At 48.7% G+C, this 24,292-nt stretch overlaps 1 protein-coding gene across 1 annotated transcript in view; it reads left to right on the forward strand.

The window, feature by feature from the left end:
- The window catches only part of LOC124718676 (C3 and PZP-like alpha-2-macroglobulin domain-containing protein 8), an 852,528-nt gene that overhangs the window by 730,397 nt on the left and 97,839 nt on the right, over positions 1-24,292 (forward strand). The window contains exons 18-21 of the mRNA XM_047244301.1: positions 5,236-5,418; positions 8,552-8,743; positions 11,112-11,316; positions 21,385-21,637. Coding sequence (XP_047100257.1) covers positions 5,236-5,418; positions 8,552-8,743; positions 11,112-11,316; positions 21,385-21,637 — 833 coding nt within the window. The remainder of the gene's footprint in view (positions 1-5,235; positions 5,419-8,551; positions 8,744-11,111; positions 11,317-21,384; positions 21,638-24,292) is intronic.

A 24,292-nucleotide genomic window follows, 5' to 3' on the forward strand; every position in this document is an offset into this window, starting at 1 on the left:
GCAACGCCGGTCAACTGCTGTTTGTGTATGAGAAATCGGTTGGAAACTTTCGTCATGTCAGCACGTAGTAGGTGTCACCCCCCGCGCCAACCTTGTCTGAATGCTCTGAAACGCTAATCATTTGCATATCACAGCATCTTCTTTCTGTCAGTTAAAATTCCCGCCTGTAGCACGTCATCTTCGTGGTGTAGCAATTTTAATGGCCAGTAGTGTATTTACATGTGATACCTAAATATATACACACATCAGTGTGTTGGTTACTTTTGCTTCGCATCTTCACACAAACACTTCAGAAACTTTACGACTTGATGTTTTCTGCACGGTCGTACTGCAACACTGAGTGGACTACACCTTATCCTTTTTGCATCCACGTGTCCAGACTTCACCACCTGACCTCCTCCCCATGGGAAACTAAACGTTAATGGCTTACTCTTGTCACATGTACTTGGAACTACTAAGCAACCTAAAAACATAGTACTCCTAATAGCTGAACTCTGGCTGAAGATGAAGTACATGCTGATGTAATGTTGTTCAGTTCACTGTTCTCAGCCACCAATAAAAATATCTACACTTATACCTGTTACATCCTGTATATCTGCAAAAAAGATCAAGCAAAGAGGAATGCATGTAATTTCTGTGGTGTAACGATACAGATTCCACCTGTATTGTGATTGTTCATCAAGACTGAATTGACTTCAGCACTGGAAGATATGCTGAATCCAAATGTGATATTCAATAAAAGTTTTGTAGTGAGTTTGATTGGATACCTGCTTTTCCAACCAGTCACTGAATCCACACACAGTTTGGAAGTCACTGTACCCATACACAGTTCAAAGTCGACACAGGCTTCGTATGGCAAGTGACAATAAACACTGTTATGCTGCAACTTGAGAGTAAAGTGCCGACAGGTATGTGGAATAGTATACACGGTCCTATTGTTTAATACATCAGTCAGTGGTGAATAAATAAATCAGGGTCATCAATGGAAAACGTACTAGGGAATGAAGAAGGATTGTTTACTGTTGCTATATACAAGAAGCTTTAGACATGGCATCCAATAAACAGGGAGTGAACAGTACCAGGAATGTTACAACACCCGCCATTAAATATCAAAATCACAAGTCTCATGACAGTCACCAACACAAATAGCATCACTGCAACCAAGGTGAACGTCACCAAAAGTAATACTACAATCAGAAACTTAACCAGAATTACCACCAACAAACCAAGAAGAAGTAGTTCCCATCAGTAGATTCACAACCAACACTATCACCACCTCCCACAACAGAAATACTAGTGTCACTAAAATAAAGACTGCCACTTACTTCAATACCACACACACTAATCTACAAAAATTAAGACCACCACCACCAAGGCCTCTATTAGCCATATGTCGTGAAGACTTCATACATTCTAGCTCTGTGCTGAGCATCATTAGTGTTGAGAAGTTAACACTCTCAAAATATCAGAGACCCTACATCCACTAGAAACCAATGCGGCAGTAGGTGTTCAACTCACCCTTTCACTGGTCTCATTTTCTTTGCGCCATCAAGTCTCCTGATCTGTTTGATGCACCTCTCCTCTCCATGACTTCCTCTCCTATGCCAGATTCTTCATCTTAGAATAGCCCTTCCAGCCGATACTCTCAGTCAGTTATTGGCTACAATGCAGCCCCTGTCTTCCCCTACAGTTTTCGCCTTCTAGGACTCCCTCTCACACCATTGAAGCTATTCCCTAATATCTTACCCCATCCTATCATCATGACTCTTCTTCCTGTCAATGTATTCCACATCTTCCTCTCTTCGCTGATTCTCTGGATTGCTATTCCTCCCAGCTTCCAGCATTCTTCTATAGCACAACATCGCAGACTCTTAGATTCCCTATACTGCCGCACACTGTGTCATATTACACTTTGTACGAATGTACAATGCTTGAAAAAAGTTTGTAGGATCCAGAACAAGAGGAGGAATCAAAATGAACCTTCATGGATTGAGAGGGTGTATGGTGTTATTTCCATGATTACAGTTTCCATTCAAATTTACGGATAACTTGGCAATATGAGCCCATTTATTAGCAGTATGACGTTGCACCCCCTCTCGCCAGGATGCTTGCAGTGATTTGGTTGGGAAGGTGTCATAAAGCCATTGTATTCTCTCCCAAGGTAAGCTGGCCCACAACTGCTCTAACTGGTCCTTAATATCCTGAATGGTGGAAATCGGATGGAGTTTGCATCTGACCTGGTTGTTTCTGGTCATCTTCTTGGCTGTGGGAGTACTTCAACATCATGTATATGGTTGATAGATACATGTACCATGGGTGGACGACCATTGTCCTGTTGTAGTACAGCACCATAATGCTGTCACATGTACAGCTAGCCCACTAAACGATTTTGTTGGATTGATTGGCCAGGATATCCTCTTCAGGGTTCAGCCGCCATATTGAAAGTCTTTTTAGTTGGCGCCACTTCAGCGGCTTTCATGTCAATGATGATGAAAATGATGATGAAGTGACACACAACACCCAGTCCCCTGCCGGTAATAGAACCTGGACCCCCATGCGTGGTAGGCAGTAACACTACCACTGCACTATGGAGGGGGATTGGCTAGCCCATGAGGACACTGAATAGTCGTGGCATACTGTTGTGCCCCAATCTCTATCATTCATGACCTGAAGTACATGATGAAACCAGGAGTAATATTGCTATGCCTGTCTATAACATTTGAAAGAATAGGACCTCTCCCCAGGCTGTCACCATACTATCCAACAATTTTTGTCCTGCGTACACAATGTGACATCATTCGTCATCAGTCTCTGCTTCCTGGTAACGACACGACTCCAAACTGAAAAATGGTTCAAATGGCTCTTAGCACTATGGGACTTACCATCTATGGTCATCAGTCCCCTAGAACTTAGAACTACTTAAACCTAACTAACCTAAGGACATCACACAACACCCAGTCATCACGAGGCAGAGAAAATCCCTGACCCCGCCGGGAATCGAACCCGGGAACCCGGGTGCGGGAAGCGAGAATGCTCCAAACTGAACCACTGTGCTGTGGTGTGAGTGGCACTCTATGCATGAGATGGTAATTCCCTGTTGTGACTGCTGCTAGTGTCCAAGCAGTGGTGCGGGGTAAAACGAAATGTCGCAAGGAGTCCATTACTTGTTCATGTATGGCAGGTACAAATGCAGAGGGGTAGAATGTGCCTACTATACAAAAGTGTCCTTCTATTGTGGTGTTCAGACATAGTCATCTGGAACACTTATGACATAAAAGCATGGCTTTAGGCTCCAACATCAAGTCAAACATTAGACCACTACCACATCTGTATGCAGACAGATCTGGATATTCCACCATTCGATCACCCAGGCAATGGAGACCCAAAATGATGCCCCTTTCAGACTGTCCAGCCTACCTTCTCATGTAAGTACACTCCTGGAAATTGAAATAAGAACACCGTGAATTCAATGTCCCAGGAAGGGGAAACTTTATTGACACATTCCTGGGGTCAGATACATCACATGATCACACTGACAGAACCACAGGCACATAGACACAGGCAACAGAGCATGCACAACGTCGGCACTAGTACAGTGTATATCCACCTTTCGCAGCAATGCAGGCTGCTATTCTCCCATGGATACGATCGTAGAGATGCTGGATGTAGTCCTGTGGAACGGCTTGCCATGCCATTTCCACCTGGCGCCTCAGTTGGACCAGCGTTCGTGCTGGACGTGCAGACCGCGTGAGACGACGCTTCATCCAGTCCCAAACATGCTCAATGGGGGACAGATCCGGAGATCTTGCTGGCCAGGGTAGTTGACTTACACCTTCTAGAGCACGTTGGGTGGCACGGGATACATGCGGACGTGCATTGTCCTGTTGGAACAGCAAGTTCCTTTGCCGGTCTAGGAATGGTAGAACGATGGGTTCGATGACGGTTTGGATGTACCGTGCACTATTCAGTGTCCCTTCGACGATCACCAGTGGTGTACGGCCAGTGTAGGAGATCGCTCCCCACACCATGATGCCGGGTGTTGGCCCTGTGTGCCTCGGTCGTATGCAGTCCTGATTGTGGCGCTCACCTGCACGGCGCCAAACACGCATACGACCATCATTGGCACCAAGGCAGAAGCGACTCTCATCGCTGAAGACGACACGTCTCCATTCGTCCCTCCATTCACGCCTGTCGCGACACCACTGCAGGCGGGCTGCACGATGTTGGGGCGTGAGCGGAAGACGGCCTAACGGTGTGCGGGACCGTAGCCCAGCTTCATGGAGACGGTTGCGAATGGTCCTCGCCGATACCCCAGGAGCAACAGTGTCCCTAATTTGCTGGGAAGTGGCGGTGCGGTCCCCTACGGCACTGCGTAGGATCCTACGGTCTTGGCGTGCATCCGTGCGTCGCTGCGGTCCGGTCCCAGGTCGACGGGCACGTGCACCTTCCGCCGACCACTGGCGACAACATCGATGTACTGTGGAGACCTCACGCCCCACGTGTTGAGCAATTCGGCGGTACGTCCACCCGGCCTCCCGCATGCCCACTATACGCCCTCGCTCAAAGTCCGTCAACTGCACATACGGTTCACGTCCACGCTGTCGCGGCATGCTACCAGTGTTAAAGACTGCGATGGAGCTCCGTATGCCACGGCAAACTGGCCGACACTGACGGCGGCGGTGCACAAATGCTGCGCAGCTAGCGCCATTCGACGGCCAACACCGCGGTTCCTGGTGTGTCCGCTGTGCCGTGCGTGTGATCATTGCTTGTACAGCCCTCTCGCAGTGTCCGGAGCAAGTATGGTGGGTCTGACACACCGGTGTCAATGTGTTCATTTTTCCATTTCCAGGAGTGTATATGGCTTCTCCCAGACCTTCAACATCTATCACTGTGCACACCACTTATACAGCCTGCTAGAACTTACAGCAACAGTAAACACACAGAACGCTAATGGACTCCAGTGACCATTCCACCTGTCACAGAGAATTGCAACTCAATAATTCACATAGCCAATGGTGTTTTCTCTGTGCTCCACTTTTTTTGTCAGGCCGTCTATGTTGCGCATTGTATGTAATAATGACCCAAACAAATATCCACAAGGTATATAATGTATAACACACGTATGTGGCAGTGTGTGCTTGGTGACTGGCCCTCAATTGTTATGGTTAATGTAATGCAATGTCTTTCACGCAGTTGTTCGACACAGTGAATGTATATGGTGGTGTGATGTTTCAGGCTGTGGAACTACAATGAAGAAGCGGGCTTCTCACAGGTGCTTCACCTGGACGTGCCCCAGCCAGTGGTCCCTGGTTCAGAGCAGGGCTCCCTGTCCGTAGCTGGTGGACTTGCACTCCCATCGTCTGCTGCTTCGTGGCTCCACCCAGCTCAGCATGCCACCGACATTGGCGAAGCCAGCAGGTGATGTATTTGTTACCAACCACACTGCACAGTGACTAGTAGAAGTAGCTGTAACCTCTAGTGTCACAGTCATCCATGTGATGGGAGACTACAAATTAGGTATCTTGAACTAGGAACCCATTGGTTGGAAACATGTATATCATGGCTGCATCCAGCCCAGTGCACCACTGACACTGGAAAAGTCCGCAGGTGAACTACATTGATGAGCCTGTAGGCCCATCTTTTGAACCCAATACAGCAGCAATTTAGAGTGTCATGGATTCGACAACTCATTGGCATGTTTATGGAGCCATGTCACACAAGATGTCTATGCAATGGTCACACAAAAAGTTTTGTTAGTTTCAGGCCAGTGGTTTGTGCAAACAGAAGTGACGCATGTCGTCATCAGAGATGTGTTCCACCATGTTCAGAGAAGGTGAATTTGGTGGACAAAACATCAATGTGAGTTCACTGTCATGCTTCTGAACCCAATGTAGCAGTAGTCTGTCCTTGTGAGATGCCCAGTTATCCTCTTGGAAGATGCCATCACCATCAGGGAAGACATCAATCATGAAGGAATTCAGGTGGTCCACAGTAATCTTTACATAGATCACAGCTGTCGTGGTGCCCTCCGTTACTACCACAACTCCCATGAAAGCTCAGATAAATGTCTCCCATAGTATAATAAAAATAATTTTAATGTCATATGGCCAAAGGTCTGATGCAAGTCTTACACTTGGACACCATCTGAGTGAACTGTATATCCCTGAGCTAATGGCACCTGGAATGTTAAGACAGTCACCCATCCAAGTACAAACTTTGCTGATTGGGAGAGAACCAGTGTTGCTAATGTAGTTGCAAGACCGTTGGACCCCATTGCCTAATACAACAGCTACTGGCCTATGGCCATCTATCTGGTACACGACAAATGTAATTTGTGTGAACAGGCCTCGTGTTTACATGTTTACGCCGTTGTCCAGAGTGTAACCTCAGGTGAACCTGATGTATGTCCAGCCTCTATAATGTCCCTCATCCAGAGTGTAGCCTCGGGCACAGCTGCTGCATGTACAGCCTCTACAGTATCCCCCATCCAGAATGTAGGTTTAGGAATACCTGCTTTATGCAGTTTCTCCACATAATGTTTCATCCACTGTGGAACTTCAGGTATACTTGCTGCACACAGATCCTCCACACTGCCACATACATGATTTTTTTATTTAAAAATTGGTAAGAAACCTAAATTTGAACTGTAACTGTATGAGTAGGACTTAAAAATATACTCATATGTAATTGTTAAAACTAATCACATATGCATATCCTGTAAACTGACTCATGCCACATCTTTTTGGCGAAATTGGCGAATTGGTTGTAATCATCTGTGGTGTATGTAACATACTATGTCTCAATAATCCTGTGTCAGCTGCACATGTAACTGACGCTGTTTCTGTGTCAAGACAGGAACATACAGGGATGTCTGCTATGAAGCACAATGTTCAACAGTGTGCACCGAATGGTGTGCGCTTAAAACTCGTGCCTGCACCAGCACTGTGCTGCCTTGCCAGATCGGCCGCGCATCACCACCTATCTTGCTTGGCAGAGTGTAACGGGCTCCGACGTCTACGTTCTGTGGTGACGCATGGACATCCAACACCTTGTCGCCCACTCCTTGTTGCACTGTCCTTCTACCATCTACCATAGTTGCTCGCGACATTAGGACTCGAAAAGCCGGCAAACTTCACAGTTTGCTAGGTGCTCGTTCACAGGCACTGAACCATAACAATGTAGCCTATGTAAAAATGACTTATGTCAGTGGATGTTTCCCGTATGCACTCCGCAAAGAGTGATTTCCCATTCGTCTCTGCTCCGCTTCTATGCTCTCCATAACGCAGGCGGCATTCAGTGACACTATGGGCAGTGCTCGGGATGCGTTGGTCTAGTAGTGTACGTGCCACAATCTACACCACTCAGTGCATTGTAGTGGTGGCTTCTCAACACTAGGGTAGAACCTTCTGGGGACTCTGAGGCAGGAAATCGAAAGTGTCCAGATATGTCATCATCCAGGCAAATAGCTGCTCAAAACATGCAGCACATCACTTACACATGGCTGGTGAGGACAGTAACATGATGTGGGAGACATTCGCCTAGGCTTCCGTGGGACATGTGATAGTAATCCGAGGTATTGTGACAGCGGTGGACTATATTAACATTATTGTGGGCCGCCTACATCGATCCATACTTGATGTTTTTCCTGACAGCAATGATACCTTCTAGCAGAATAACTGTCCCTGTCACAAGGCCAGGATCATGCTACATCATTTGAGGAACATTAGCAGGAACTCACACTAATGCCTTGGCTCCCAAATTCCCCTCACCTGAAGCAGGTGGAGCACATCTGGGATCCTATCGAGAGCCAGGTCCTCACCGACAGACCAGCGGCTCGTAATTTATATGTACTGCGTGATCTGGCCGAAGTCATCTGGTGCCAGATACTACTGAAAAACTTGCAAGGATTTTTCGTATCCATGCCACTGAGAATCGTGTTCTGAAGGTGGGTTATTAAAGCCAGTAGTCATTATATTTTCGCTTCTCAATATCAATTTCTTGTTAGTTTCCTTCCTTTGCAGATAATTCCGATATTGTTGAGGATGCCTAATACTTTAGTCCACCAAACTTTATCATAGGCTGTCTCCAAGACAACATAAACTGAAGGTAATTCGCCAATACAACTTGTATTTCTTGTACTTGTGACTGTTCTGAAGCCCAACTGCCCGTCATCCAGAGTTTAACCTCAAGTGAACCTGATGTATGCATAGCCTCTACAGCATCCCCCACGCAGAGTGTAAGTTTGGGAATACCTACTGTTTGCAGATCCTCCACATGGTCCGTCATCCAGTGCGAAACGTCAGGTATACTTCCTGCACACAGAACCATCCACACTGAGCCTCAACCAGAGTGCGAGCTCCACCATACCTGCTGTATCCAAAGATTCCACACTACCCCCCATTCTGAGTGTAACCACAGGTATATCTGCTATGCACACCCTCTACATGGTCCTTCATTCAAAGTGGAAGCTCGGGTACACCTGCTGTATCAACAGCCTCCTGATCACCCCACACCCAGAGTGTAACCTTGGGCATATCTGCCGTGTCGACAGCCTGGTGTCTACGCTCGCGTCGTTCAGCCCTCTGCCGACGCTGGACCACAGGGGGATGCTGATGGACCAGGAGGCGCCCTCTGGTGACGTCACGGACGTGAGGTGGCGGCTGGCCACGCAGCTGCAGGCGCTGCTCGTCTTCCGCAAGCCGGACGGCTCCTTCGGGGACCACCCCACGAAGGGCAGCCACAGGTACACAGCTCTAGCCTACCCGACAACCTCACAGCTGACCCACTTGGAACTTTAAGGCCAGATTTCTGACTGGAAATGGAGGAAAAAAGATTCTATGAACATGTGTCCAGAAATGCATCATTGCCACAATAGATGGCACTGACGAATGACAGTTCCTGTGACCACATACTGGGTGTTCTGTGTGTGTTTCAGGTGATAGGGGCAGTAGCAGTTGTCATGCAGGATACACATAACAGTACTTTGTCTTACACTGTGTTGGCAGGACACTAGCCAGGAGCGTGTACTGGAGTTTATCTCAACATCCTGTAGACCCCAGTCTTCTAAATCTGGTGTACACACTCTGCTGTCTCCTACATGTCTTCTGCCTGAAAGGACTCATGAGCACACAAACGTCCAAAAAGGGCTCGAAATGTTGTGTGATGGGGTTGGTTTCTATGAGGGCACTTGTTTTGGTATAGCCGTGCTGCATCTCGACCATTTCCATCTGCTTGGCCATACACAGACACCACCTCGGCTCGTTCCTGACATGCATACCAGACTGTTCTGTGGCTTTCATCACACTGCATCACATAGCCTACGAATCGCAAGGAACACATGGCACACAGTCAGGGGAATTGTCATTCGTCAGCGTCACCTACCATAGCAACAACGCATTTTCGGACACATGTTCACAGGAGCTTTTTTCCTCCATTTCCAGTCAGTAATTCGTCCCTGCATTTGTCGGTTTTATTAATGTTCAACCTGTATAAGATTGGAGACTCCTAATGTGTCAGTATCTGCTACCCAGCTTTGCTCCTTACAGGAACATTTCCTAAAAATGTTTGAGAATATAATGTACTCCAGAATTGTCACCGACCTGTGTAGTAATGGAACACTTAACCAGACACAGTTCGGATTTGAAAAAGACCACCTACTGAGTCACATACACTATTGGTCATTAAAATTGCTACACCACGAAGATGACGTGGTACAGGCGCGAAATATAACCGACAGGAAAAGATCCCGTGACATGCAAATGATGAGCTCTTCAGAGCTTTCACGCAAGGTTGGCGCTGGTGGCGACACCTACAACGTGCTGACATGAGGAAAGTTTCCAGCCGATTTCTCATAGACAAACAGCAGTTGCCGGCGTTGCCTGGTGAAACGGTGTTGTGATGCCTCGTGTAAGGAGGAGAAATGCGTACCATTACGTTTCCAACTTTGATAAAGGTCAGATTGTAGCCTATCGCCATTTCGGTTAATCGTATCGCGACATTGGTGCTCGCGTTAGTCGAGATCCAGTGACTGTTAGCAGAATATGAAATCGGTGGGTTATAAGAGGGTAATACGGGACGCCATGCCTCGTATCACTAGCAGTCGAGATGACAGGCATTTTATCCGCATGGCTGTAACGGACCTTGCAGCCACGTCTCGAGCCCTGAGTCAACAGATCGGGACGTTTGCAAGACAACAACCATCTGCACGAAAAGTTCGACGACGTTTGAAGCAGTACGGACTATCAGCTCTGAGACCACGGCTGCAGTTACCCTTGACGCTGCATCACAGACAGGAGTGCCTGCGATGGTGTACTCAACGACGAACCTGGGTGCACGAATGGCAAAACCTCATTTTTTCGGATGAATCCAGGTTCTGTTTACAGCATCATGATGATCGCATCCGTGTTTGGCGACATCGCGGTGAACGTATATTTGAAGCGTGTATTCGTCATCGCCATACTGGCGTGTCACCCGACGTGGTGGTATGGGGTGTCATTGGTTACACGTCTCGGTCACCTCTTGTTCGCATTGACGGCACTTTGAACAGTGGACGCTACATTTCAGATGTGTTTAGACCCGTGCTCTATCCTTCACTGGATCCCTGCGAAACCCTACATTTCAGCAGCATAATGCACGACCGCATGTTGCAGGTCCTGTACGGGCCTTTCTGGATACAGAAAATGTTCGACTGTTGCCCTGGCCAGCAGGTTCTATAGTTTTCTCACCAATTGCAAACGTCTGGTCAATGGTTGCCGAGCAACTGGCTCGTCATAACACGCCAGTCACTACTCTTGATAAACTGTGGTATCGTGTTGAAATTGCATGGTCAGCTGTCCCTGCACACACCATCCAAGCTCTGTTTGACTCAATGCCCAGGCGTATCAAGGCCGTTATAACGGCCAGAGATAGTTGTTCTGGCTACTGATTTCTCAGGATCTATGCACCCAAATTGCGTGAAAATGTATTCACATGTCACTTCTAGTATAATTTATTCGTCCAATGAATACCCGTTTATCATCTGCATTTCTTCTTGGTGTAGCAATTTTAATGGCCAGTAGTGTAAAATCACAAATCAGATTATCCAACTTGAGAGACTCACGCCTCTGTTGCAGCGGCACGGTGTGGGCCCTGGACGTGCTAAACCGAGCGCAGGCTCACGTCGCTGTCGACCCGCAGCTGCTGACGTCAGCCAAGCGGTGGCTGCAGGCCCGCCAGCGCGCCGACGGAGGCTTCGCGCCTGACGATGCCGCCACGGGCGACGTCGAAACGACGGCCGAGACTCTGGTCGCACTGCTCGCTGTCGGGCTCGAAACGGAGGTGAGTCATCGACCTTTCCGAGCAGACCTTACCTCAGAGCTTTCTTACACTCCTGGAAATGGAAAAAAGAACACATTGACGCCGGTGTGTCAGACCCACCATACTTGCTCCGGACACTGCGAGAGGGCTGTACAAGCAATGATCACACGCACGGCACAGCGGACACACCAGGAACCGCGGTGTTGGCCGTCGAATGGCGCTAGCTGCGCAGCATTTGTGCACCGCCGCCGTCAGTGTCAGCCAGTTTGCCGTGGCATACGGAGCTCCATCGCAGTCTTTAACACTGGTAGCATGCCGCGACAGCGTGGACGTGAACCGTATGTGCAGTTGACGGACTTTGAGCGAGGGCGTGTAGTGGGCATGTGGGAGGCCGGGTGGACGTACCGCCGAATTGCTCAACACGTGGGGCGTGAGGTCTCCACAGTACATCGATGTTGTCGCCAGTGGTCGGCGGAAGGTGCACGTACCCATCGACCTGGGACCGGACCGCAGCGACGCACGGATGCACGCCAAGACCGTATGATCCTACGCAGTGCCGTAGGGGACCGCACCGCCACTTCCCAGCAAATTAGGGACACTGTTGCTCCTGGGGTATCGGCGAGGACCATTCGCAACCGTCTCCATGAAGCTGGGCTACGGTCCCGCACACCGTTAGGCCGTCTTCCGCTCACGCCCCAACATCGTGCAGCCCGCCTCCAGTGGTGTCGCGACAGGCGTGAATGGAGGGACGAATGGAGACGTGTCGTCTTCAGCGATGAGAGTCGCTTCTGCATTGGTGCCAATGATGGTCGTATGCGTGTTTGGCGCCGTGCAGGTGAGCGCCACAATCAGGACTGCATACGACCGAGGCACACAGGGCCAACACCCGGCATCATGGTGTGGGGAGCGATCTCCTACACTGGCCGTACACCACTGGTGATCGTCGAGGGAACACTGAATAGTGCACGGTACATCCAAACCGTCATCGAACCCATCGTTCTACCATTCCTAGACCGGCAAGGGAACTTGCTGTTCCAACAGGACAATGCACGTCCGCATGTATCCCGTGCCACCCAACGTGCTCTAGAAGGTGTAAGTCAACTACCCTGGCCAGCAAGATCTCCGGATCTGTCCCCCATTGAGCATGTTTGGGATTGGATGAAGCGTCGTCTCAAGCAGTCTGCACGTCCAGCACGAACGCTGGTCCAACTGAGGCGCCAGGTGGAAATGGCATGGCAAACCGTTCCACAGGACTACATCCAGCATCTCTACGATCGTATCCATGGGAGAATAGCAGCCTGCATTGCTGCGAAAGGTGGATATACACTGTACTAGTTCCGACATTGTGCATGCTCTGTTGCCTGTGTCTATGTGCCTGTGGTTCTGTCAGTGTGATCATGTGATGTATCTGACCCCAGGAATGTGTCAATAAAGTTTCCCCTTCCTGGGACAATGAATTCACGGTGTTCTTATTTCAATTTCCTGGAGTGTATTTTGCCTGACAATGTTCCTTCACCCCTGACAGTGCCCTCACATTGTCAATACATTGCCATATTCTGCTTTCGCTCAAGTACATTTGGCACGTCTGTATTTCTGGAACTAATAAACATAAACGAGGGTCTGACTACGAAGTCTTTCGCGATGGAGTCCTTGCATAAAAAGTTCTCAGTTTACTTGTCGCTACAAATTTGGATAAAATCCCGAGCTTTCGATGACTACCTTCGACACACTTTGACGACCACCTAATTTTTGTGTGGTGGAAAATATTATGTAATGACTGACGGAACAGCCATGGGTTCGCCACTGCCACCAGCCATAGCTAACTTCTTCATGGAGGATTTCGAAGAACAAGCGTTGAACAGTGCTCCCTTACGTCCATCCTGCTTCTCCGGGTATGTTGACGATACATTTTTAATCTGACCACACGGCAGTGACGCACGGTAGCAGTTTGTTGATCTATGGTATACATCAGAACATACGATTTACAGTGGAGGTGGAGAAGGATGGGAAGTTACCGTTCTTAGATGTGCTGGTGGAGCGAAAATCATATGGACGTCTCGGACATTCTGTGTACAGAAAACCGACGTATACAGATTTATATCTAAACCCACGTAGTGTTCACCACCCAGCTCAGAAGAGAGCTATGCTGAATACCTTGGTACACAGAGAAACGACTATTTCGGACGAGGATCATCTCGGCTCCGAGATTAACCATCTGACGATGGTATTCAGAAAAAATGGATACTCTGATCGTGATATCAGATCTACTCTGGCGAAGAAACCTAGGAAGGACGCTGTTCGAACAGATCAAGAGGACCAACACATCGCGCAGCTACCATTCTGCGGTGCACACGACCAGCAAGATCGGCAGACTCCTGAACGGGCAGGGAATCAGACCAGTCTTCCGGTCACCCAGGAAGATTAAGGAAATGTTGAGACCCGTTAAAGATAATCTCGGCCTGAGAGTACTGGAAGTTTACAGCAGTCCTTGCGAGTGTGGCAAAAATTGTGTGGGCCAGTCTATAAGAACTGTTGCCGATCGCTGTGTGGAACATCAGCGTCACCTGGAAAACAGGTATCTAGAAAAATCAGCGGTGTCTGAGTGACCACAGTTTGTTAAATAAACATAAGATTTTATTTGATGAAACAAGGCTACTTGCTCACGCTTCAAAGAACTGGGACTCTGTCATCAGGGAAGCAGTTGAAATTAGACTTTGCGAAAATAATTTCAACAGAGGCTCCAGTTATGCACTCATCAATGCATGGAAGCGCGCAATTGATAAAGAAAGAGCGCAGAGGGAGACTTCTTACATTCCTCGCAGTTCTCCGCCTGTTGCGATGGATGGCGCTGCAAGCAACGCTGTATAAAGCGCGCAAACAAAATCTATGGACACAGAGGCCGCCACCTCCGTACGCGCCGATATTACCGTGACGTCATCCAGCCAATGAGAAGCCGTCCATTGCTTATAAAAGCGGAACCCTCACCAGTTTTACCCCACGAGCTTTTGACCGCGTTTGGCATTCCGGTCTCCTCTTCAAGCTCCAAACCTTCGCCCTTCCCATTAACTACGTCCGTCTGATCGGCTCCTTTCTCTCCCGCCGTCCTTCCTAAGTCACCATCCATAACACAGATTCCTACACCATTTTCCCCTCTGCCGGTGTGCCCCAAGGCTCCGTCCTCTCCCCCCTTCTGTACCTTTTGTACACGGCGGACATGCCGCCGCCGTCACCCCCCGTCCACCTTCTCCAGTTTGCCGATGACACCGCCTTCCTTGCCCTTGCCCCCACCCTGCAGCGCTCCCAACACCTTCTCCAATCCCATCTTGACCGGTTCACCGCTTGGTGCAACCAGTGGTTGCTCAAGGTCAATCCCTCCAAAACCCAGGCGATCATTGTAGGCAAAACCACTCCTTCCTTCCGCCTCCTTGATTTCTATCTCACCATCTATGGCCGTCCTATCACCCTCACTCCCACCCTTAAGATCCTTGGCGTCACCCTCGACCATCGCCTCTCCTGGACTCCCCATCTCCGGACAATCCAAGCCAAGGCACACTCCCGACTCCAAGCTCCTTTCCGGCCGCACCTGGGGTCTGGACCCCTCCACCATCCTCCACACCTATAAATCCCTCATCCGCCCTATCCTTTGTTACGCCCATCCGGCCTGGATCTCCACCCCCCCTGCCTTTTATAAATCCCTCCAAATCCTTGAACGCCATGCTCTCCACCTCGCTCATCACATGTCTCCCCTCCCCCACGTGGATCCTGCATGATCTCATCCCTTTCCCCCACCCTTTTCCTTCAAAGGATACGGATCCTGTACACCTCCCGCAAACTCGATCCTCCTCATCTGCTTGTCTCACTCATCCTTTCCCACCCCCGACCACTGCCACGCCTGTATTCCCACGTCCCACCCGGTCTCCATCTCTCCACCCTCCTTACCCTCTCCCAAGGTGCCTTCCGCCAGCTTGCCCTCCCTGATGATGTCCTCCTCCCCTCCATCTACCCCTCCTATCAACTTTGATCCTTCCCCCCCCCCCACTTCCTGTGTCCTTTCCTTTAGGCACCCTCCCTCCCTTCCTTTTCCTTTTCCCCCGTCCCCTCCCTCCAGCCCTCTTCCCCCGGGCTTCCCCTCCCTCTTCCTCCCTTCCCCCCGTCTCCCCTGCCCATGGCATCTGCTCTCCCCTCTCCCTCCCTCCCCCACTCCCCCTCTCTTGGCTGGTCCCCGGACTCGTACATGGTTAGTGAGCATTCGCGCGCCGGAGATAAACGCCTCGTGTTCTGTGTGAGCCGTCGTTTTGTGCTTAAGTGGTTCAGTATTATTCGTTTTGTGCACCTACGTTCATGTGTGACAATTCTCGTTTCTGTCTGTGCCCAAGTGTTTGAACAATTTTATCTTGGACTCTACGCCCGTGAACGGCACCTTGTATTTTAAAAAGTGTTTGTCTCCGTTTATATGTCCACCATGTTTTTTCTCTAAATGTCTTCATTTGTATATCTGTGTTTCTCTGCGGCCAAAGAGCGGCGTCGTATGCTGCTGCAGGCCTGCCTGTACTTCAGGTTTCAAAATAACAATAAAGAAAAAAAAACAGTTTTACCCCTGACGAAGATGACGGAGGTAGTCATCGAAAGTTGGAGATTTTATCCAAATTTGACGCGGCAAGTAAATCGAGAACTTTTTATGAATCTACGAGGGTCGTTCAATAAGTAATGCCCCACTTTTTTTCTCACAACATATTTATTGTTCAGAGTCACAATTTGGTGACAATATACATCAACGTGTCTTGCCCGTGTCCTATTTTTCTACGTAGTCTCCATCACATTCTATGGCTGTACGCAAACGTCGTTGAAGAGCATGTATTCCCTGCTGATAAAAGCTCTTGTCCTGTGGGTGTAGCCATGTTTTCACTGCACGACTGACACTCTCGTCATCTTCAAAGTGTGTTCCCCGTAGAGAATAGTTTAGCGGCTTAAAGAGATGGAAATCAGAGGGTGTCAGGTCTGGAATATATTATGGGCGAGGCAATGATGTCTTACCGAATTTGGCGACGTGTTCCCGGGTTCTCAGACTTGCGTGTGGCGATGCAGTATCGTGTTGGAGCAAGATATCTGCTGGATTCTTGTCCGATCGAACACGTCGGAAACGGTTCTTGAGTTTCAAGAATGAGATTTTCATTCTGCAGTGGAGTGTGTGGTGATATGAAACTTCCTGGCACATTAAAACTGTGTGCCGGACCGAGACTCGAATTCGGGACCTTTGCCTTTAGCGGGCAAGTGCTCTACCATCTGAGCTACCCAAGCACAACTCACGCCCCGTCCTTACAGCTTTACTCCTGCATCGTCACCTACCTTCCAAACTTTACAAAATATCGCCTGTGAACCTTGCAGAACTAGCACTCCTGAAAGAAAGGATATTGCGGAGACATGGCTTAGCCACAGCCTAGAGGATGTTTCCAGAATGAGATTTTCACTCTGTAGCGGAGTGTGCGGTGATATGAAACTTCCTGGCACATTAAAACTGTGTCCCGGACCGAGACTCGAACTCGGGACCTTTGCCTTTAGCGGGGAAGTGCTCTACCATCTGAGCTACCCAAGCACGACTCACGCCCCGTCCTTACAGTTTTACTCCTTCCAGTACCTCGTCTCCTACCTTCCAAACTTTACAGAAGCTCTCCTGTGAACCTTGCAGAACTAGCACTCCTGAAAGAAAGGATATTGCGGAGACATGGCTTAGCCACAGCCTAGGGGATGTTTCCAGAATGAGATTTTCACTCTGTAGCGGAGTGTGCGGTGATATGAAACTTCCTGGCAGATTAAAACTGTGTCCCGGACCGAGACTCGAACTTGGGACCTTTGCCTTTCGCGGGCAAGTGCTGTACCATCTGAGTTCATTCAGAGTCTTCACGTATGCCTCTGAATTGATGGTTGACCCTATTGGCATCACATCCACGAGAATGACGCCACCACAATCGCAGAAGACTGTCACCGTGTCTTTTCCGGCAGAGGGGTTTGTCTTGAATTTCTTCTTTTGTGGTGAATGAGGATGATGCTACTCCATGGATTGCCTTCTTGTTTCTGGCGCAAAGTGGTGCATGCAGATTTCGTCCCCCGTAACGATTCGCGACAGAAAGGCCTATCTGTCGTTCCCAAAACGCTCCAACAATTCAGATGAAATGGCTTTTCTTTGAATCTTGTGGTCCGCTGTGAGTCGTAAGCACCTCTTTGAACATCCGAGAGTCTCGATCATTGCAAACCCACTTCCAATGCTGACCGACAGCTGTAGAGCCTATTGTCGAGTTGTGATGCTCCGCTCGGCACGAATAATGGCATCTGCACGATTCAGCACGTCTGGAGCAGTGGCTGTGACAGGACGTCCCGAGCGTGGCTGATCATGAGCCCTGTTTCTGCATTTCCTGAGGCTGTAACTTTTTCTATCCATCGCCCAACTGTACTCCTGTCAACTGCAGCATCGCCACACACTGCGCACAAACGTTTACGGATGTTCACCACTGTTTCTATTTGTGCACACAATAATTCAGTAACAGCACGCTGCTTGTAACGTGAGTCGTGTGTAGACGCCATTTTGGTGCTGTACTCCGGCTCTGCTATCTGCCGGCGCACAGAACAAAAATCAAATATGAAGCATCAATGAGGACGTTTGTCTATTTACATTAATGGCTTTATAAAAAAGAATGTGGGACATACTTATTGAACTATGGTCGTACAGTTATGAACGGGAAACTCAAAATGTATTCTTCCATACCTTTTCATAGATCCTCAATGTGACCCCCCCCTCCCCCTTTTGAGACGCACGCCGTATTCAATGCATTATTTGAGTTGCAAAAATGGTTCAAATGGCTCTGAGCACTATGGGACTCAACTTCTGAGGTCATTAGTCCCCTAGAACGTAGAACTAGTTAAACCTAACTAACCTAAGGACATCACACACACCCATGCCCGAGGCAGGATTCGAACCTGCGACCGTAGCGGCCTCGCGGTTTCAGACTGCAGTGCCTATAACCGCACGGCCACTTCGGCCGGCTTTTGAATTACAGCTTCCACGGTTGCTGTTATGCGGTGTCTCAGTACATTCATTGTTGTTGGTAAAGGAGGCACATAAACAGTCTTTCATAAACCCCCACAAGAAATAATCACATACAGCCAGGTCCAGTTACCTTGGAGTCCAGTAATGTGAGGCTGAATCATTTGGTCCAATGCGACCCATCCATCGTTCAGTAATCTTTTGATTTAAAAATTCCAGCACCTCCAGATGCCAGTGTGGTGCCCCATCCTGTTGGTAAATGAAATCGTTAGAGTCAGTCTCCAACTGTGGGAAAAGGAAGTCCTCTAGCATATCGAGATATCGGCTTTCTGTAGCAGTGTTCTCGGGAAAGAAAAGTGGAGCGTACGCCTTTTCCCGTGAAACTGCACAAAACACATAAAATTTTGGAGAGTGCCTCTCATGTTGTACAACTTCATGTGGTTGTTCCGTACCCCATATTCTCACACTTTGACGGTTCACATATCCATTTAAATGGAATGTTGCCTCGCCACTAAACACTAATCGTGGAAGAAAACTGTCATCCTCCATCTTGCCGAGAACGAAATTGCACAACTCCACACGTCCTTGTTTGTCACCTTCACAACCACCTTGCAGTAGCTGAACTTTGTACGGTTTCATGTGTAAACGACGCAACACACGCCAGACGGCCATCGGGGCCATTTTGAGCTGTCGAGGTGCACGGCGAACGGATTTCTGCGGACTCCTTGTGAAACACAGGCGGATGCGTTCGACGTCTGTGTCAGACACTCGGGGACGGCCCGGCGATTTGCCTTTACACAAACAACCTGCTTCTCGGAACAGTTCATGTCATCGTCTGATGCTCTGTGCTTTAGGAAGATACACACCATACCTAATACGAAAGCCACGCTGAACAGTTATTATTGACACACACTGCGCAAAACGTAGAACACAAAACGCTTTCTGTTGTCCCGACACCACTTTTACTAGAACTGAAGTTGGCGCACAGTGCTGCTACCTACCGGGAACCACGCAAAACGCTTTTTGATACAGCCTGTATTAGAACCAAGCGTAAGGAATGTAACACTCACGAGCTGCGATCAAAAAGCAACTGGAATTTCTTTTAATTTCGCGGTCTTTATACATCAGATTTTCAATATTTCTTATCGTATTGGTACACATGGTCCTGAGGTATGTTTCCATTTTTAGCGGTTTTGAATATTTATTGTTAACAGTCGATTAGTTTATATATGCTTTCTAGTGCTCGGCGAAGTTTTGCTTTCGAAAATGATGAATCAAAGAATTTTGCATTGAATTTTTCTTGTAAGAATGGAATAAAGTTCAGCGCCGCATTCCAAATGTTGACTATACCTTTTGTCTAAGCTGTTGCGAGTAAGACAAGAGTTTAGGAGTGATACAGTTTGAGAGAAATCTGAGAAGTGTTGAAGACACGGGAGCCATGGGCTCCCCAGCGTATCAGTTACTGAGTATTGTGTGGAAGAAGCAAAGATAATCCTTCTGGAAAATAGCCGAATCACCATCAGAGAGCTTGATCATAATGTCAGCACATCCTCTGGCTCATGCCAAGTACACACATCAAATAAAGTTTTGTATCACCTTGGTTCCGAGAGTTCCGGAACCTGTACAGAAAATTGGATTAGAGATCAACATAAACTTCATATCCGCCCTTTTTATTGCTCATGAAAACTACACATTGCATGTTGTACCACCATACACCGAGGTGGTCCACTTTCCTATACACACCGGTACCTCTAATACACAGTAGCACGTCCTCTTGCATTGATCCATGTCTGTATTCTTCGTGGCATACTATCCACAAGTTCGCCAATGCACTGTTGGCCCAGAATGTCCCACTCCTCAACAGCGATTCGGCGTAGATCCCTCAGAGTGGTTGGTGGGTCACGTTGTCCATAAACAGCACTTTTCTATCTATCCCGGGCATGTTCGATAAGGTTCACGTCTGGAGAACATACTGGCCACTCTAGTCGAGCGATGTCGTTATCCTGATGGAAGTCATTCACAAGATGTGCGCGATGGGGGCGCGAATTGTCGTCCATGAAGACGAATGCCTCGCCAATATGCTGCTGATATGGTTGCACTATCGGTCGGAGGATAGCATTCACGTATCGTACAGCCGTTACGGCGCCATCCGTGACCACCAGCGGCGTACGTCGGCCCAACGTAATGCCACCTCAAAACAGCTGGGAACCTCCACCTTGCAGTACTCAGTGGACAGTGTGACTAAGGTATTCAGCATGACCAGGTTGCCTCCAAACACGCCTCCGACGACTGCCTGGTTTAAGGCATATGCGACACATCAGTGAAGAGAAAGTGATGCTAATTCTGAGCGGTCCATTCGGCATGTTGTTCGGGCCCATTTGTACCGCGCTGCACGTGTCGTGGTTGCATAGATGGACCTCGCTGTGGATGTCGGGAGTGAAGTTGCGCATCATGCAGCCTATTGCGCACAGTTTAAGTCGTAACACGACGTCCTGTGGCTGCACGAAAAGCATTATTCAACATGATGGCGTTGCTGTCTGGGTTCCTCCGAGCCATAATCCTTATGTGGCGGTCATCCACTGCAGTAGTAGCCTTTGGGCGGCCTGAGCGAGGCATGCCATCGACAGTTCCTGTCTCTCTGTATCTCCTCCATGTCCGAAAAACATCGCATTGGCTCACTCAGAGACGCCTGGACACTTCCCTTGTCGAGAGCCCATCCTGGCACAAAGTAACAATGTGGAGCCACGCGGGACTAGCCGAGAAGTCTGAGGCGCTGCAGTCATGGACTGTGGGGCTGGTTCTGGCGGAGGTTCGAGTCCTCCCTCGGGCATGGGTGTGTGTGTTTGCCCTTAGGATAATTTAGGTTAAGTAGTGTGTAAGCTTAGGGACTGATGACCTTAGCAGTTAAGTCTCATAAGATTACACACACATTTTAACAATGCAGACACGATGGAAGCACCTGTCACGTACCAAAAACAGTTTACAGAATATAGATGTAGATGTAGTTGTCGTCATATGGATCACACTCATCTGCCCATCTGTGTATGCAGGGTGACGAGGAGTGCTGCCTGCGAGCGCGCTACTTCCTGGAGCGGTCGCTGCTGCTGGACCGATCCTCGGCTCCCCCTCCACTGTCTGCGGCCTCTCTGGCGCTGGCGCTGGTGGCGTCCCGCAGCGAGGTGGCCGCCGCCGCTGTCGCCAGGCTCAGAAACGTCTCCGCCAATGAGGAGGGCGACTTTGGCTGGCCTTATCACCTGTCAGACGCCAGAACGGGAACGCTGCCCAGGGACCGCCGACTAGCCAGTGAGTATTGCCCACATTGTAGTCACTAGGAAGGCCTGGGAGATCCTGGCAGGGTCGCCGTTTCAAGTTTGTAGATGTAAAAGAGCCCTCCGTGAGCCAGCAGCCAACCATGGTGGCTGAGCGGTTTTAGGCACTTCAGCCTGGAACCGCACTGCTGCTACGGTCACTGGTTCGAATCCTGCCTTGGGTATGGCTGTATGTGATGTCCTTAGGTTAGTTAGGTTTAAGTAGTTCTCAGTCTATGGGACTGATGACCTCAGATTGGTAAGTCTGATAGTGCTTAGAGCCATCTGAACCATTTCTTATGAGCCAGCAACAGCACCCAGCATTAGGTGGCACACATAGCAGGGCAGATGACTGCTAATCCGCTAAGGGGGATTGGATGTCAAACGGGCTTACTTGGAGCAGGAGAGGCACCACAGGACATTTTAATTTCCGCTGTCTATGCTTTTACAAATAAATTCTTAAAACTTTCACAATCTGTGACATCGTCGTGAAAAAACACAGTGACCTGTATATGTAATAAGTTTCCTTTAATTTACAACTATGGTCACAATCTTTTTTGTTTAACAGATTACCGGTTTCGGTCTTTAATGACCATTATCAGGTCTGTTTCATAAACACAAAGTCCCAATGTACTGCAGGCATAGTGGCATTGTCAGATGCATTTAATATTTGACGATGCATCGTCAAATGCATTTAACATTTGACAATGCCACTATGGCTGCAGTACATTAGGACATTACCGAAACCGGTAATCTGTTAAACAGAAAAGATTGTGACCATAGACTAAAGGAATGTTAAAACTTTGTCAGCATGACTAGGAAGGATTGAAGATTCACACACATAGTGGAAGTTAAAAAAACATAATAAAATAATTTTTTTTACATGCAAGATTTCATCATTTTTTTCACTTACTATTGGCTGCTGCATTTATTGCTTTAGGTACACTTTTCTTCATAAGTAAGAGAGATTCTTCGATGAATTTTGCACAGCATACAAACCATACTTACAGCTGTGTGAAACTATTAAAAACTGTGGTGTGCAGTGATGGAGTTCTCATTTGTACTCAGGAGATTCATGTGAAAAGATTTCTGATGTAATTATGGACGCACGAGAGGAATTAACAGACTTTGATGGTTCAAATGGCTCTGAGCACTATGCGACTCAACTGCTGAGGTCATCAGTCGCCTAGAACTTAGAACTAATTAAACCTAACTAACCTAAGGACAGCACACAACACCCAGCCATCACGAGGCAGAGAAAATCCCTGACCCCGCCGGGAATCGAACCCGGGAACCCGGGCGTGGGAAGCGAGAACGCTACCGCACGACCACGAGATGCGGGCAACAGACTTTGAATGTGGAATTGTACTTGCAAGGAGATGCACGAGACATATTTCGGAAATCAATAGGGAATTCAATAATCCGAAATCCACAGTGTTAATAAAGTGCAAAAATATGAAAATTCAGGGCTTACCTCTGACCACAGGCAACACAGTGGCCGAAGGCCTTCACTTAACGACCGAGAGCAGTGACGTTTGCGTAGAGGTGTCAGTGCTAACAGACAAGCAACAGTGCGTGAAGTGACCACAGAAATCAATGTGGGACTTGACGACGAACGTATCCGTTAGGACAGTGCGGCGAAATCGGGCGTTAATGGGCTGTGGAAGCAGACGACCGACGCGAGTGCCTTTGTTAACGGCACGACATCGCCTCCAGCGACTCTGCTGGGCTCGTGGCCGTATCTGTTGGACCCTAAACGACTGGAAAACCGTGAACCGATCAGATGAGTCTCGATTTCAGTTCGTAAGAGCTGACGGTAGGGTTCGAGTGTGGCGCAGATCCCACGAAGTCAAGAAGGCGCTGTGCAAGCTGATGGTGCCTCCACAACGATCTGGACTGCGATTTGTCCGCAGCTCGTGGTCGTGCGGTAGCGTTCTCGCTTCCCACGCCCGGGTTCCCGGGTTCGATTCCCGGCGGGGTCACGGATTTTCTCTGCCTCGTGATGACTGGGTGTTGTGTGATGTCCTTAGGTTAGTTAGGTTTAAATACTTCTAAGTTCTAGGGGACTGATGACCACAGCTGTTAAGTCCCATAGTGCTCAGAGCCATTTGAACCATTTGGACTGCGTTTACATGGAATGGGCTGGGTGCTCTGATCGAATTGAACCTCTTATGAGTGCTGGAACTTCAGTAGTGGCAACTATTTATTCATAACCGATACAAAACAGTTACATGTCTGCACATGTAGTCACAAGCGTTGTGTAGAACCCGTTGCCAGCGATGTGGAAGGCGTTGATGGCTGCGGATGGAGCGGTCTACTGCCTGTCGAATCTCTGGAACAGTTCTGAAGCGAATGCCACGAAGTGTTTCCTCGATCTTCGGAATCAAAGTCTCACGGACCTAAGTTCGGGGACTATGGTGGATGGTACAGTACTTCCCAGTCCCATCGACCGAACAGAGCCGCCACAGCTTGCGCTGTATGCGCCCGCGCATTGTCGTGCAAAATAATGGATGGGTTGCGCAGAAAGTCTCGCCGCTGCTTTCGCAAAGCTGGCGGCAGGTGACGATCCAAAAACGTAGAGTAGTACTGTGCATTGACGGTCTGCCGTGGAGGGACGTAATGCGTTAGGATAACACCATCACAGTCGTAC

This window comes from Schistocerca piceifrons, chromosome 10 (genome assembly GCF_021461385.2).
Source record: "Schistocerca piceifrons isolate TAMUIC-IGC-003096 chromosome 10, iqSchPice1.1, whole genome shotgun sequence".
Lineage (NCBI taxonomy): Eukaryota > Metazoa > Arthropoda > Insecta > Orthoptera > Acrididae > Schistocerca > Schistocerca piceifrons.